We start from the raw sequence: 14,220 nt of genomic DNA on the forward strand, positions 1-14,220 counted from the left end.
GGTTGTAAGCCTGTTCTAAACGTATTGACTGCGCTCGCAGCATGGGGTTTCCTGCACGACACGGGAAAGATGCAGAGTGACACGTAGGCACACGGTGTGTGTGCAGACACACGGCAGGGGCCCGGTGCACGCACACTGCACGGCGAGTCCGTGTGACCTCCCGGCAGCCTGTTCCCAGGCAGATCTCCGCGCCCCCCCCCCCCCACAGTGAGTAAGAACGCCGTGCCCGTGGCTGCAGACAATGACACGGCGATGTTGTTACACAGCCGCGGCCGAGACACCGCCAGCCGCAGCGTAAACCAGGCAGCTGCGTGTTCCTGACGAGACCGAGAGGCTCGGGCCGCGGAGGCGCAGGATGGACCGTCACAGGACACAGGCCTGTCCTTTCACGTTGCTTCCTCCAAACGGCCTTTCCAGACCGGGACAGAGAGGAGGACAAAGACGGCTGAGACACGGCTGAAACCCCGTTTTAAAAGGCGTAGGTGGGAGACCACAGGCCCAAAGCCCATTTAGAGCAGGCCTGTCTTACATGTGAGACCCTCCTCCCACATGCCACACTCACCCTCAGACACGGACACACACATCACACAGACATGGACACACACAGATACACACACAGACATACACAGACACACATCACACAGCCACACACATACACACACACACAGACACACACATTACACACTCAGACACACACACAGATATACACACCCACATCACACAGACATGCACACAGACACACACTCTCTCACAGACACACAGATACACACACACAGGCACGGAGACACTCACACACACACACACACACACACGCACACACACCCTCCCCCCCACGCAGCTGCCGCCCTGGGCTGGCGCTGGGAGACCTGCAGGCGCTCACCTCGCTGCGGCTCGAGCCCGGCCGGGGCGCTGAACTCCATGCTTGCCGGCTGCATCCTCCCCTCCGAATGGCAGGCGCCCCAGGTCCCGAGAGGAGGGGCAGCGTCTCACAGCCGCATCCACACAGCGTGGGCCGCGTCACGCCGAGCCCTCGGCCGAGGAGCCAGCGCGTTGGAGCCGCAGCTGCTGTCTGGGCGGCGATGGCCACGGGGAAAGCTCTCCCGTGACACCTGCCGGGAGCAGATGCTCCCTCGTCGCTGCACGTGTTCCACCCCCTCCCCCAGCAGGTCCGCAAGCCGCTCAGGCCCACACACCAGTGGGGGGAGGGGGGCCCCTGCCTGGGGTCGGGGCTGGAGGCTCCAGCAGCCGGCCTGTCGCTCTGAACCCGAGACGCTCACCGGCAGGGACTCGGGCAGACGGAGCATGTGCGGGGCGGGCGGCGGGGCGGCCCTCCCGGTGCAGGGCAGCTGCGCTGCTCACGTGGACACCCAGCCCCGGGGACGATGCTGCGCAGGAGGCACTGCCCAGGCGCCCGCCCAGCCCCTCGGCTCCTGCTCACGGGGCGGGAGGGGGAGTGGCCCGGAAGGTTCCAGGCTCAGGAGCCCAGTCACACCATCCGCACAGCCTGAGGTCAGGGCACCGAGCGCCGCCCTCGCTGGGGCAGCTGGGCGAAGGCGGTGCACTCCCGCTCCGGGTGAAAACTCGGGGTTCACTGTAGCCTCACCTGGGGGTCTCTAACCGGCCGTTAGGAACACAGGGCCCTTGTTCCTCTGTGCACAGCCTGTAGGGCCAGGGCACCCGCGGGCACGCAGGTGCGTCTGGGGGGAGGGGCGCCGAGGAGCAGACGCCCGGGCTCCGCGCTGCCCCCAGGGGATGCCCCCTTGTCCGTCCCCGTGTATCTCCAGGCTCCGCTGGGACACGGGTCTGTCACTTCCTATTTGCAGTTAAAACCCGGCAGAGAACCAGGCTCCAAGATTCCCAAGACACCGGGGACCAAGACATCAATAACAGATGCCCCAGCTGGTGTGGCTCAGTGGGTAGAGCGTCGGCCTGTGGACTGAAGGGTCCCAGGTTTGATTCTAGCCGAGGGCACAGGCCTGAGTTGCAGGCTTCATCCCCAGTGTGGGGCGTGCAGGAGGCAAGCTGATCAGTGATTCTCTCTCATCATTGATGTTTCTATCCCTCTCTCCCTCTTCCCTTCCTCTCTGAAATAAATAAATACATATATTTAAAAAAACTAATAGAACAATAAAGAGAAAACACAAGATTTACAGGATGCAAACCCCTATTAAAACATTTTTATTGATCTCAGAGAGGAAGGGAGAGGGAGAGAGAGAAGCATCCATGATGAGAGAGAATCATGGATCGGCTGCCTCCTGCACGTCCCACACTGGGGGTCGAGCCCACAACCCGGGCATGTGCCCCGACCGGGAATCGAACTGTGACCTCCTGGTTCCTAGGTCAACACTTAATCACTGAGCTCCAATTTCTGTTATTAGATTCAGCAGACATAAAATCATGTCAATAAAGGTCATCGAGACAACAGGAGAATGAAATGTGCACACTGTTCATTGACGGTCCGTTCAGGCATGAATGTGCTGGGGCCGCGGTCGGGAAACTCATTAGTCACAGAGCCAAATACCAACAGCACAACGACTGAAATTTCTCTTGAGAGCCAAACTGTTTAAACTTAAACTTCTCCTAACGCCACTTCTTCAAAACAGACTCGCCCAGGCCATGGCATTTTGTGGAAGAGCCACACTCAAGAGGCCAAAGAGCCGCATGTGGCTCCTGAGCCGCAGTTTGCCGACCACGGTGCTGGGGTGTCCCCTGGCCACACGTGGCTTTTCACAAATTTAATTAAAGTTAAATAAAATTAACATCCCTGTCCTGTCTCGCAGCGCCTGGGATTTCGGTCTGTCGTGATTCGCGTGTCTGCTCGTTGAGACAGAAGGTGGCGAGGGAAGACGACGAGCACCGAGCGGGAGGGAATATCTGTAAACACTTCTGATACAGAACAGGATTCTCAAAACTCAGCAACAAACCCGCATCTACAAAGGCAGAGAGGAGACGGCAGACCAGCGCTTCCGCGTCCTCAGGGCGGCGAGTCCAAATCCCATAAAGCCCCGCCTGGCGCCCCATGCCTCCCCACGACGACTGCGTGTTGGGGAGGATGGGGGGCTGGGGAGGATGGGGAGGATGGGGGGCTGGAGAGGTTGGGGGGTCTGGGGAGGACGAGGGGCTGGGGAGGCCGCTGGGCGCGGGACGGCTTGGCTGTTTCTTTTTTTTTAATATATATATTTTTTTTAATATATTTTATTGATTTCTTACAGAGAGGAAGTGAGAGGGATAGAGAGTTAGAAACATCGATGAGAGAGAAACATCGACCAGCTGCCTCCTGCACACCCCCCACTCACACCCCCCACTGGGAATGTGCCCACAACCAAGGTACATGCCCTTGACCGGAATCGAACCCGGGACCTTTCAGTCCGCAGGCCGACGCTCTACCCACTGAGCCACACCGGTTTTGGCGGCTCGGCTGTTTCTTACCAGGTGAACGTAACTGCGGCCCAGCACCCCGACCCCGGCTCTTCCTGAGGGGAACCCCGTCCCCAGCAGCTGCGTTACCGCCCGGATCCGGGAGCCCCACCGCCCGGCGCCCGGAGCGAGGAGGAGCCGCTGCCTCTCCAGGCGCCTGGGAGACGGAGCCCGGCCGTCCGTCCGTCCCGCGTGGGGTCGGCCGCCCGTCGTGTCGGGACCAGCCCCGGAGGTGGCGGCTGAATCTCGTGAATCGAAGCTCAGGCGCCTGGAGGTAACACCGTCAGGTCAGGCGTCTGATTTATAAATAAATTAATTAATTAAGCCTCCGTTCCAAGGCCGCCCCGACACCAGTGACTGGAACACGAGGTTTCAAATGCCGCCCACGTCCGCGGGGGCTGCCCCCCCCCCCCCGCTCGCCCTGCGGACGCCCGTCCCCACGGCCGACTTCCCTCTCGTCCGGGCTCCACGCGGACCCTCACGCACTTGGTGACGGGCACGCCCAGCGCCGGTCACTGAGCGGAGACCTCCCCGTCAGTCAGCCCGGAGAACAAGCTCACCAGGCCGGGCCTCAGGCGATGGCCTCCCGCTGGGCACGAGCTGGTTCCCGCCCCGCCGGGCAGGTGGCCCCGCCCACGGACGGCCCCGCCCACGGAATGCCCCGCCCACGGACGGCCCCGCCCAGGACGGCCCCGCCCACAGACGGCCCTGCCCATATAAGGCCCCGCCCACGGACGGCCCCGCCCACGGACGGCCCTGCCCATATAAGGCCCCGCCCACGGAATGCCCCGCCCACGGACGGCCCCGCCCACGGAAGGCCCCGCCCCAGAATGCCCCGCCCACGGACGGCCCCGCCCCGGGATGCCCCGCCCACAGACGGCCCTGCCCACGGAAGGCCCCGCCCACGGAAGGCCCCGCCCACGGAAGGCCCTTCGCAGGGCTTGGGGCTGAGGCAGAGGCACTTCCTGGGGCTTCCTGTGTATTTAGTGCTCACCCGAGTGTGTATTTAATGCTCACCTGAGTGTGTGTATTTAGTGCTCACCCGAGTGTGTGTGTATTTAGTGCTCACCTGAGTGTGTGTATTTAGTGCTCACCCGAGTGTGTGTGTATTTAGTGCTCACCTGAGTGTGTGTATTTAGTGCTCACCTGAGTGTGTATGTAGTGCTCACCCGAGTGTGTGTGTTTAGTGCTCACCCGAGTGTGTGTGTGTTTAGTGCTCACCCGAGTGTGTGTGTGTTTAGCGCTCACCCGAGTGTGTGTGTGTTTAGTGCTCACCCGAGTGTGTGTGTATTTAGTGCTCACCCGAGTGTGTGTGTGTTTAGTGCTCACCCGAGTGTGTGTGTTTGGTGCTCACCCGAGTGTGTGTGTTTAGTGCTCACCCGAGTGTGTGTGTGTTTAGTGCTCACCCGAGTGTATGTGTATTTAGTGCTCACCCGAGTGTGTGTATTTAGTGCTCACCCGAGTGTGTGTATTTAGTGCTCACCTGAGTGTGTGTGTATTTAGTGCTCACCCGAGTGTGTATTTAGCACTCACCTGAGTCTGTATTTAGTGCTCACCCGAGTGTGTGTATTTAGTGCTCACCCGAGTGTGTGTGTTTAGTGCTCACCCGAGTGTGTGTGTGTTTAGTGCTCACCCGAGTGTGTGTGTGTTTAGTGCTCACCCGAGTGTGTGTGTTTAGTGCTCACCCGAGTGTGTGTGTGTTTAGTGCTCACCCGAGTGTGTGTGTTTAGTGCTCACCTGAGTGTGTGTGTATTTAGTGCTCACCCGAGTGTGTGTGTATTTAGTGCTCACCCGAGTGTGTGTGTTTAGTGCTCACCCGAGTGTGTGTGTTTAGTGCTCACCCGAGTGTATGTGTATTTAGTGCTCACCCGAGTGTGTGTGTATTTAGTGCTCACCCGAGTGTGTGTGTATTTAGTGCTCACCCGAGTGTGTGTGTATTTAGTGCTCACCCGAGTGTGTGTGTATTTAGTGCTCACCCGAGTGTATGTGTATTTAGTGCTCACCCGAGTGTGTGTGTTTAGTGCTCACCCGAGTGTGTGTATTTAGTGCTCACCCGAGTGTGTGTATTTAGTGCTCACCCGAGTGTGTGTATTTAGTGCTCACCTGAGTGTGTGTATTTAGTGCTCACCCGAGTGTGTGTGTATTTAGTGCTCACCCGAGTGTGTGTGTTTAGTGCTCACCTGAGTGTGTGTATTTAACGCTCACCCGAGTGTATGTGTATTTAGTGCTCACCCGAGTGTGTGTGTGTTTAGTGCTCACCCGAGTGTGTGTGTGTTTAGTGCTCACCCGAGTGTGTGTGTATTTAGCGCTCACCCGAGTGTGTGTGTATTTAGTGCTCACCTGAGTGTGTGTGTATTTAGTGCTCACCTGAGTGTGTATTTAGTGCTCACCTGAGTGTGTGTGTATTTAACGCTCACCTGAGTGTGTTTAGTGCTCACCCGAGTGTGTGTGTGTATTTAATGCTCACCCGAGTGTGTGTGTGTTTAGTGCTCACCCGAGTGTGTGTGTATTTAGTGCTCACCTGAGTGTGTGTATTTAGTGCTCACCCGAGTGTGTGTGTATTTAGTGCTCACCCGAGTGTGTGTGTTTAGTGCTCACCCGAGTGTGTGTGTTTAGTGCTCACCCGAGTGTGTGTGTTTAGTGCTCACCCGAGTGTGTGTGTATTTAGTGCTCACCCGAGTGTGTGTGTATTTAGTGCTCACCCGAGTGTGTGTGTATTTAGTGCTCACCCGAGTGTGTGTGTATTTAGTGCTCACCCGAGTGTGTGTGTTTAGTGCTCACCCGAGTGTGTGTGTTTAGTGCTCACCCGAGTGTGTGTGTATTTAGTGCTCACCTGAGTGTGTGTATTTAGTGCTCACCCGAGTGTGTGTGTATTTAGTGCTCACCCGAGTGTGTGTGTTTAGTGCTCACCCGAGTGTGTGTGTTTAGTGCTCACCCGAGTGTGTGTGTTTAGTGCTCACCCGAGTGTGTGTGTATTTAGTGCTCACCCGAGTGTGTGTGTATTTAGTGCTCACCCGAGTGTGTGTGTATTTAGTGCTCACCCGAGTGTGTGTGTTTAGTGCTCACCCGAGTGTGTGTGTTTAGTGCTCACCCGAGTGTGTGTGTTTAGTGCTCACCCGAGTGTGTGTGTATTTAGTGCTCACCCGAGTGTGTGTGTATTTAGTGCTCACCCGAGTGTGTGTGTTTAGTGCTCACCCGAGTGTGTGTGTTTAGTGCTCACCCGAGTGTGTGTGTGTAGTGCTCACCCGAGTGTGTGTGTATTTAGTGCTCACCCGAGTGTGTGTGTATTTAGTGCTCACCCGAGTGTGTGTGTTTAGTGCTCACCCGAGTGTGTGTGTTTAGTGCTCACCCGAGTGTGTGTGTATTTAGTGCTCACCCGAGTGTGTGTATTTAGTGCTCACCTGAGTGTGTATTTAACGCTCACGGGAGCCCAGTAGACAGGCGGCAGCAGCAGCTCCACGTGCGGGTGCGGAGACCACGGCTCGGGAGGGAAGGCGCCAGCCACGCGCTCTGAGCACGGACTGTCCTCCTGGTGCTCCAGGCCCCTGGCGACCCCAGAGCCGTGTTCCCAGGCAGGACAGCCCCATGGAGAGGTGGTCCCCAGCCTGGACCCTTGGTCCTCATGCCAGTGAGTTTGTAGGAGCCCGACTGCGTGGTGACGGCCCATCGGTTAAAGCGGTTACCTTGCCCTTCACTACAGCGGCAAAGCCAGCGAACACGCGTGTGGCTCCGAAGCGCAGGCGGCTCCCAGCTCCTCTGCGGAGCAGGTGGTGGGTCCGAGGCGGCGTCTCCCCTCCTGTCTGCAGGCCTCACAGGCCCTGATGCAGGTGAATTCTCAAGGTCCCTTTCACTGTGTGTGGCCTTCCCAGAATGCACCAGCAGCACCTGCCACTGTACGGGCCACCGAGGCTGCTGGCTTCTCTTAGGGAGTGAAACGGCCCTTTCCCCCGCTCCCCTCCCCCTCTGCATTCTCTCCTTAGGGGTCAACCATTTGCCGTGTCCTGCGTGGGAGATAATGCTTGTTGGTGACAAGCGGGCTGCAGAGTGCCCGCAGGGCTTGGCCTTGTTTTAACTTCCTGTCCCGAATCCCCACTCCTCCTGCCCTGGGACCCGTCACAATGGGCCCATTCACCGGCTCCCGGAAAGGGCTGCGGGCCAAGAAGAGGCGTCTGGCCTGGGGCACGTCTGTAAACTGAAGAATTCTTCATCGGGATAAACGCACAAACAGAAACCAGTGACCAGCACCACAGGGACATGAAGTCTTCAAGTGTCGTGACACAGGATTACCCGGCTCCCCTCCCTCTCCCGCTCCCGCTCCCCTCCTTCTCCCCCTCCCGCTCCCCCTCCCGCTCCCCACCGCCTCCCCACTTGCCCTGCGGTGCTCCCTGCACGGGGCTCACTAAACAGACCGCAGCCACGTTCAGCCTGTGGAGGAGTCCTGATCTCCACGCCCTGTTCTGAAGGCCGTGCCGCCGTCCCAGTGTGTGTGCAGGGAGAGGGGCTGTCCCCGTCCCGGTGTGTGTGCAGGGAGAGGGGCTGTCACCGTCCCGGTGTGTGTGCAGGGAGAGGGGCTGTCACCGTCCCGGTGTGTCAGCAGGGAGAGGGCTGTCACCGTCCCGGTGTGTGTGCAGGGAGAGGGGCTGTCCCCGTCCCAGTGTGTGTGCGCAGGGAGAGGGCTGTCACCGTCCCGGTGTGTGTGCAGGGAGAGGGGCTGTCCCCGTCCCGGTGTGTGTGCAGGGAGAGGGCTGTCACCGTCCCGGTGTGTGTGCAGGGAGAGGGGCTGTCCCCGTCCCGGTGTGTCTGCAGGGAGAGGGCTGTCACCGTCCCGGTGTGTCTGCAGGGAGAGGGGCTGTCACCGTCCCAGTGTGTGTGCAGGGAGAGGGGCTGTCCCCGTCCCGGTGTGTGTGCAGGGAGAGGGGCTGTCCCCGTCCCGGTGTGTGTGCAGGGAGAGGGGCTGTCCCCGTCCCGGTGTGTGTGCAGGGAGAGGGGCTGTCAATCGGCTTCTGAGGGTGGAGACGCGTTGGGGAGGCTTTCACTGACAGTGAGCAGCGGGTTTGACTTGAAGAGCGAGGTCTCACGCTTCCCTCTGGGCTGCGCTGCGAGTGACTCACCAGCCCCAGCGGGAGGAACCCCCGCAGAAACCTCCCTGAACGGAGCTGTTTGCAATCACTGCGCCCACTTCCTCTCACCAGCTGGCGTTCCGGCCCGGGTGTTGCAATCGCTTTTCCGAGGAGAAACATTGGCGTTTCTGGACCCTCAGCAGCAGATGGTGTCAGGATGTGCTTTTTACGTGGAGTTTCCTCTGAGGAACGGCGCGGAGGCTTTCCATGAGCTGCTGGCCGTGCTGCCGCCTCCCCACGAAGTGCCTGCGCAGGGTTCCTGCCGATTAAAACAACGGTGCTGTCTGCTTAGCGATTTATAGAATAAAAAATACGTATTCTAGGTACAAGCCCTTGGTTGGGTGTGCGTGCGCGAGAGAGTGTGTGTATGTGTGCATGTGTGTGTGATAAGTGTGTGTATGCAAGTGTGTGTGTGTACGTGTGTGCATGTGTGTGTGCACGCATGTGCGTGTACAAGTCTATGGACTTCTGCTCTGTCGAGGACACCTCACAGCTACCGTCTGTGTTTGTCTTGGTGTCATATGCACAACAGGTGTCTTACAAACAGTTGTGTTGTCTTCATTCATTCGTTCCTTCCCTCACTCATGCGTCCACCAGTCAGCACGTGTCTCATCGCTGGCACTCACCTCACAGACATGAGCCTGCAGTCCAGAGACGCTGAATGCCAGGCACTAAGCAACAGCGGGTGAGGGCCCAGGTCCGCCTGCGGGCTCCTCCGTGCTCCCGCCCCTGCTCACCCACGGCAGGGGCGGGGGGGGGGGTAGGGGCGGCTGAGGGGTGTCCGCACACAGTCACCCAGCAGGTGGCAGGCTGGACCCGCCCGGCTCCCTCGGCTGCTAGAGGAGCCGGAAGGGGTGAGATGACCTTGGCAAATGGCAGGAACCAGACTCAGGGCACCTGCCCCCCCCTGGCACCCCCCCTCCCCCTCCGGGAAGGCAGCCGAGCCTCGGAGGCCCGCATGCCCCGGGAGAGGTGACCTCAGCGGCCTGCACAGGAGCCTTTTGCGCTGGACAGGGCTCGCGTGTACCCAGCACGTCCTCCCGACGTGACGTCCAGGGAGCACTGCCCGCGTGGTCCCGATTGTCAGGCATCGCCGGCCTCCGAGCGGCGAGCGGAGCCAGCGGCAGGCGCAGGTGCAGGTGCAGGCTGTCCGGCTCTGCAGCGAGGAGGCGGGGGGACCACAGGAGACCTGGGCTCCGGCCGGCCGCCTCCTCCCTGGGAGGCGCCCACTCAGCCTTCTGCTCTCGCAGCCTCAGTTTCCTCCGCGGAGCCCCGATGATGAGACGATGGCTGATGATGGAACCCCGACTCCCGCTGTGGGACGTACTGAGCCAACGTGGCACAACGTACCCGTGGCCGATGCTTTTGGGAAAGGGTTAGAGTATCGGTGCCTGGGCCGCACGTGGGGGGCCCACGGGGACACCCCTCTCGGGGGCACTTCCTGCCGCTGCCGCAGCCCTGGGCGTCACGGGGTGACCTGGCTCCACGTCCACCCCTGCAGCCCGGTTCTAACGGCGGCTCCCAAGGAGGTCCTGCACAGGAACAGGCCTCGGTGGGGGGTCCGGCCACCTCTCCACCAGCGCGCCCGGGCACAGGCTGGGCCAGTCCGCAGGCTCATTCCCCTCCCCAGCGAGTGGGCACACCTCCCTGCCCCTCTGCCCTGAACCACATGTCTGCAGGCCGCCTCTTCCAAGAAGGCCTCCTGGCTTGCTCTCCCGTCTCAGAAGCCCCGTGCTCTGACGAGGCCAACGCTGGGCATTCCAGGGCCAGGATCAGGGCCTGGCGGTTATTCTGTGCCTCAGTTTCCTTGTCCTTAAAGTGAGAATGACAGACGTACCCACCCGCACAGCTGTCCTGGGGATTTAAAGAGACAATGCACATGAGGGCACAGGGGTGTTGTCATCGAACAGGTGATTGGGCCAACGTTGCAAACACATCCGTGGCCGATGCTTTCGGAAAGGTTAGAGCACCGGGCGCCTGGGGCCGGTCCGCTCACGCGGTCTGGTCCCGCCACGTGGGAGCCTCGGTGCTCAGGGACGTGCCTGCCGGTTACTTGAGGCCGGGCGTTGCCTTCCGGTCTCTGCGGTCTCTGCGGGCGGCACCGGCTGCTCTCCCCGAACCGGACCAAGTGAAACTGACCCGAGGAGCTCCCAGCAAAGCCCCGCCGGCCCGGGTGGAGGCCCCGCCAGGGGCTCCCAGGTCCCCAGACCCGGCGCTCGGAACCCACAGCGTTCGCGACGACAACCCGGACTCACTCAGGCGGAGCCCGTTTGCCCGCAGCGGGGCCTGCCCGCCGGAGGGAGGACGTGACCGGAGAAGGACCGGGCGGACCGCGCTGAGGAGGAGCGGGCGGGCGGAAGCCTGTGCCGGGCCGAGGTCCGGTCCGATCCTGCCCGCGCCCAGCGCCGGGGCTCTGCGGGGCCCCAATGAAGGATGGGCTCGGTCCCGGTTCGGCTTCCTTTCTCCCCTTTTCATGATCCACAAACAAGCACCGAACTGCTCTGTCCCACCAGGCAGGACGCCCCAAACAGAGGATTGCACCTGTGCTCTGGGGGCGGCCTGTGTGGGCGGGGCGTCCTGGTGTGGGCGGGGCGTCCTGGTTTGGGCGGGGCGTCCTGGTGTGGGCGGGGCGTCCTGGTGTGGGTGAGTGTCCTGGTTGTGTGGGGCCGTCCTGGTTGTGGGCGGGGCGTCCTGGTTGTGGGCGGGGCGTCCTGGTTGTGGGCGGGGCGTCCTGGTTGTGGGCGGGGCTTTGTGTCCCACTGGCCCAGCCTCATCACTGGCCTGGCTCCCCTGCAGACTGAGGGCCTGGCCAGGGCCTGCTTGTCGCTGCAGCAGGTGCTTTTGCTCCCAGAGGGGCCGGGGAGGCAGCCTCAGGTGCTTCCCCCGCAGGTGCTGAGGCTCCATATAAACAAGCGGCTTTCCTGCGTTTGTCACCAGAAGGACCAGAACAGGAGACAGCAAGTACGGGCGTGACAACCACCTCGCCTGGCCTATGTCTGATCAATGAAACCACGATGACATCCGTGCACTTCATCCGTGCACAACCTCCATACACAGCATCTGTACACACTATCCCTGCACAACATCCATACACACCATCCATACACACCATCCATGTACAACATCCGTACACAACATCCATACACAACATCCGTACACAACATCCGTACACAACATCCGTACACAACATCCGTACACAACATCCGTACACAACATCCGTACACACCATCCGTGCACAACATCCGTACACAACATCCATACACAACATCCATACACAACATCCGTACACACCATCCATATACACCATCCTTACACACCATCCATACACACCATCCATACACACCATCCGTGCACAACATCCGTGCACAACATCCGTACACAACATCCGTACACACCATCCATACACACCATCCGTGCACAACATCCGTACACAACATCCGTACATACCATCCGTACACAACATCCATACACAACATCCATACACAACATCCATGCACACCATCCATACACACCATCCTTACACACCATCCATACACACCATCCATACACACCATCCGTGCACAACATCCATACACAACATCTGTGCACACCATCCCTGCACACCATCCATACACAACATCTGTGCACACCATCCCTGCATAGCATCCATACACAACATCCATACACAACATCTGTGCACACCATCCCTGCACAACATCCATACACACCATAATGACATCTGTGCACACCATCCCTGCACAGCATCCATACACAACATAATGACATCCGTGCACAAAGTAGGAGGTAGAAACACCTGCCGCCCAGAGAACAGATGACGGATTAGGACGTTGCTGAGAGGCAGACGGCAGCAGAGAGAGAAGTGTGAGGACACAGCCCAGGCCTCAGGCACAGCCAGGGAGGCCGCTCTGCAGGGCTCGGCCACCAGAGTGCGATGCACCCCAGCAGCCAGAGGGGGTCAGAGGTGTTCCACACCTCACAGCCACTCAGGCTGCGCTTCCTGCCCGGCGCCCACAGATCCTACTGACACCCACAGATCCTGCTGACACCCACAGATCCTGCCCGACACCCACAGATCCCGCTGACACCCACAGATCCTACTGACACCCACAGATCCTACTGACACCCACAGATCCTACTGACACCCACAGATCCTGCCCGACACCCACAGATCCTGCCCGACACCCACAGATCCTGCTGACACCCACAGATCCTACTGACACCCACAGATCCTGCCCGACACCCACAGATCCTGCTGACACCCACAGATCCTACTGACACCCACAGATCCTGCCCGGCACCCACAGATCCTGCCCGGCACCCACAGATCCTGCTGACACCCACAGATCCTGCCCGACACCCACAGATCCTACTGACACCCACAGATCCTGCCCGACACCCACAGATCCTGCCCGGCACCCACAGATCCTGCCCGGCACCCACAGATCCTACTGACACCCACAGATCCTGCCCGGCACCCACAGATCCTGCTGACACCCACAGATCCTGCCCGGCACCCACAGATCCTACTGACACCCACAGATCCTACTGACACCCACAGATCCTACTGACACCCACAGATCCTGCCCGACACCCACAGATCCTGCTGACACCCACAGATCCTACTGACACCCACAGATCCTACTGACACCCACAGATCCTACTGACACCCACAGATCCTGCTGACACCCACAGATCCTGCCCGACACCCACAGATCCTGCCCGGCACCCACAGATCCTGCCTGACACCCACAGATCCTACTGACACCCACAGATCCTGCTGACACCCACAGATCCTGCCCGGCACCCACAGATCCTGCCCGGCACCCACAGATCCTACTGACACCCACAGATCCTGCTGACACCCACAGATCCTGCCCGGCACCCACAGATCCTGCCCGGCACCCACAGATCCTGCCTGACACCCACAGATCCTACTGACACCCACAGATCCTACTGACACCCACAGATCCTACTGACACCCACAGATCCTACTGACACCCACAGATCCTACTGACACCCACAGATCCTGCCCGGCACCCACAGATCCTGCTGACACCCACAGATCCTGCCCGGCACCCACAGATCCTGCCTGACACCCACAGATCCTGCCTGACACCCACAGATCCTGCTGACACAGGAGCACGGCGACGGCCCAGGCCGGTCTAAGAGTGAACCGTTCAGCACCACGACGCTCGGACTCGGAGGAAAAGGAACCCTGTCAATCAGCCAAGGAGATCTTCCGGTGTGAACACCTCGGAAGCACAGCCACCGTCCCATCAAGCTGTCTCTCCGATCCAGGGGGTGAAAGGACGTTTCCTAAGTGATGTTTTTTGGAGAGGGCGGAAGGGAGGGGGAGAAGCATTGATTGGCTGTTCCCTGCATGCACCCCGATTGGGGATCGAGCCTGTGTGGCTCAGTGGTTGAGCATCAACCTATGAACCAGGAGGTCACGGTTCGACTCCCAGGTCAGGGCACATGCCCGGGTTGCAGGCTCGATCCCGTTTCTATCCCTCTCTCCCTCTCCCTTCCTCTCTCTGAAATAAAATAAATACATAAAAATCAACAGAAAAATGACCTTGGGTGAGGATTAACAAAAATCCTATACAATAAAAGTCTAATATGCAAATAGACCAAATGGCAGAACAACTGAACCACTGGTCACTATGACGTATGTTGACCACCA

At 59.6% G+C, this 14,220-nt stretch overlaps 1 protein-coding gene across 1 annotated transcript in view; it reads right to left on the bottom strand.

The window, feature by feature from the left end:
* The window catches only part of ANKRD55 (ankyrin repeat domain 55), a 34,759-nt gene extending 33,824 nt beyond the window's left edge, over positions 1 to 935 (bottom strand). Inside the window, exon 1 of the mRNA XM_054714373.1 lies at positions 881 to 935. Within this exon, the coding sequence (XP_054570348.1) occupies positions 881 to 935 (55 nt within the window). The remainder of the gene's footprint in view (positions 1 to 880) is intronic.
* Positions 936 to 14,220: the final 13,285 nt, after the last annotated feature.

This window comes from Eptesicus fuscus, chromosome 4 (genome assembly GCF_027574615.1).
Source record: "Eptesicus fuscus isolate TK198812 chromosome 4, DD_ASM_mEF_20220401, whole genome shotgun sequence".
In the NCBI taxonomy this organism is placed as follows: domain Eukaryota; kingdom Metazoa; phylum Chordata; class Mammalia; order Chiroptera; family Vespertilionidae; genus Eptesicus; species Eptesicus fuscus.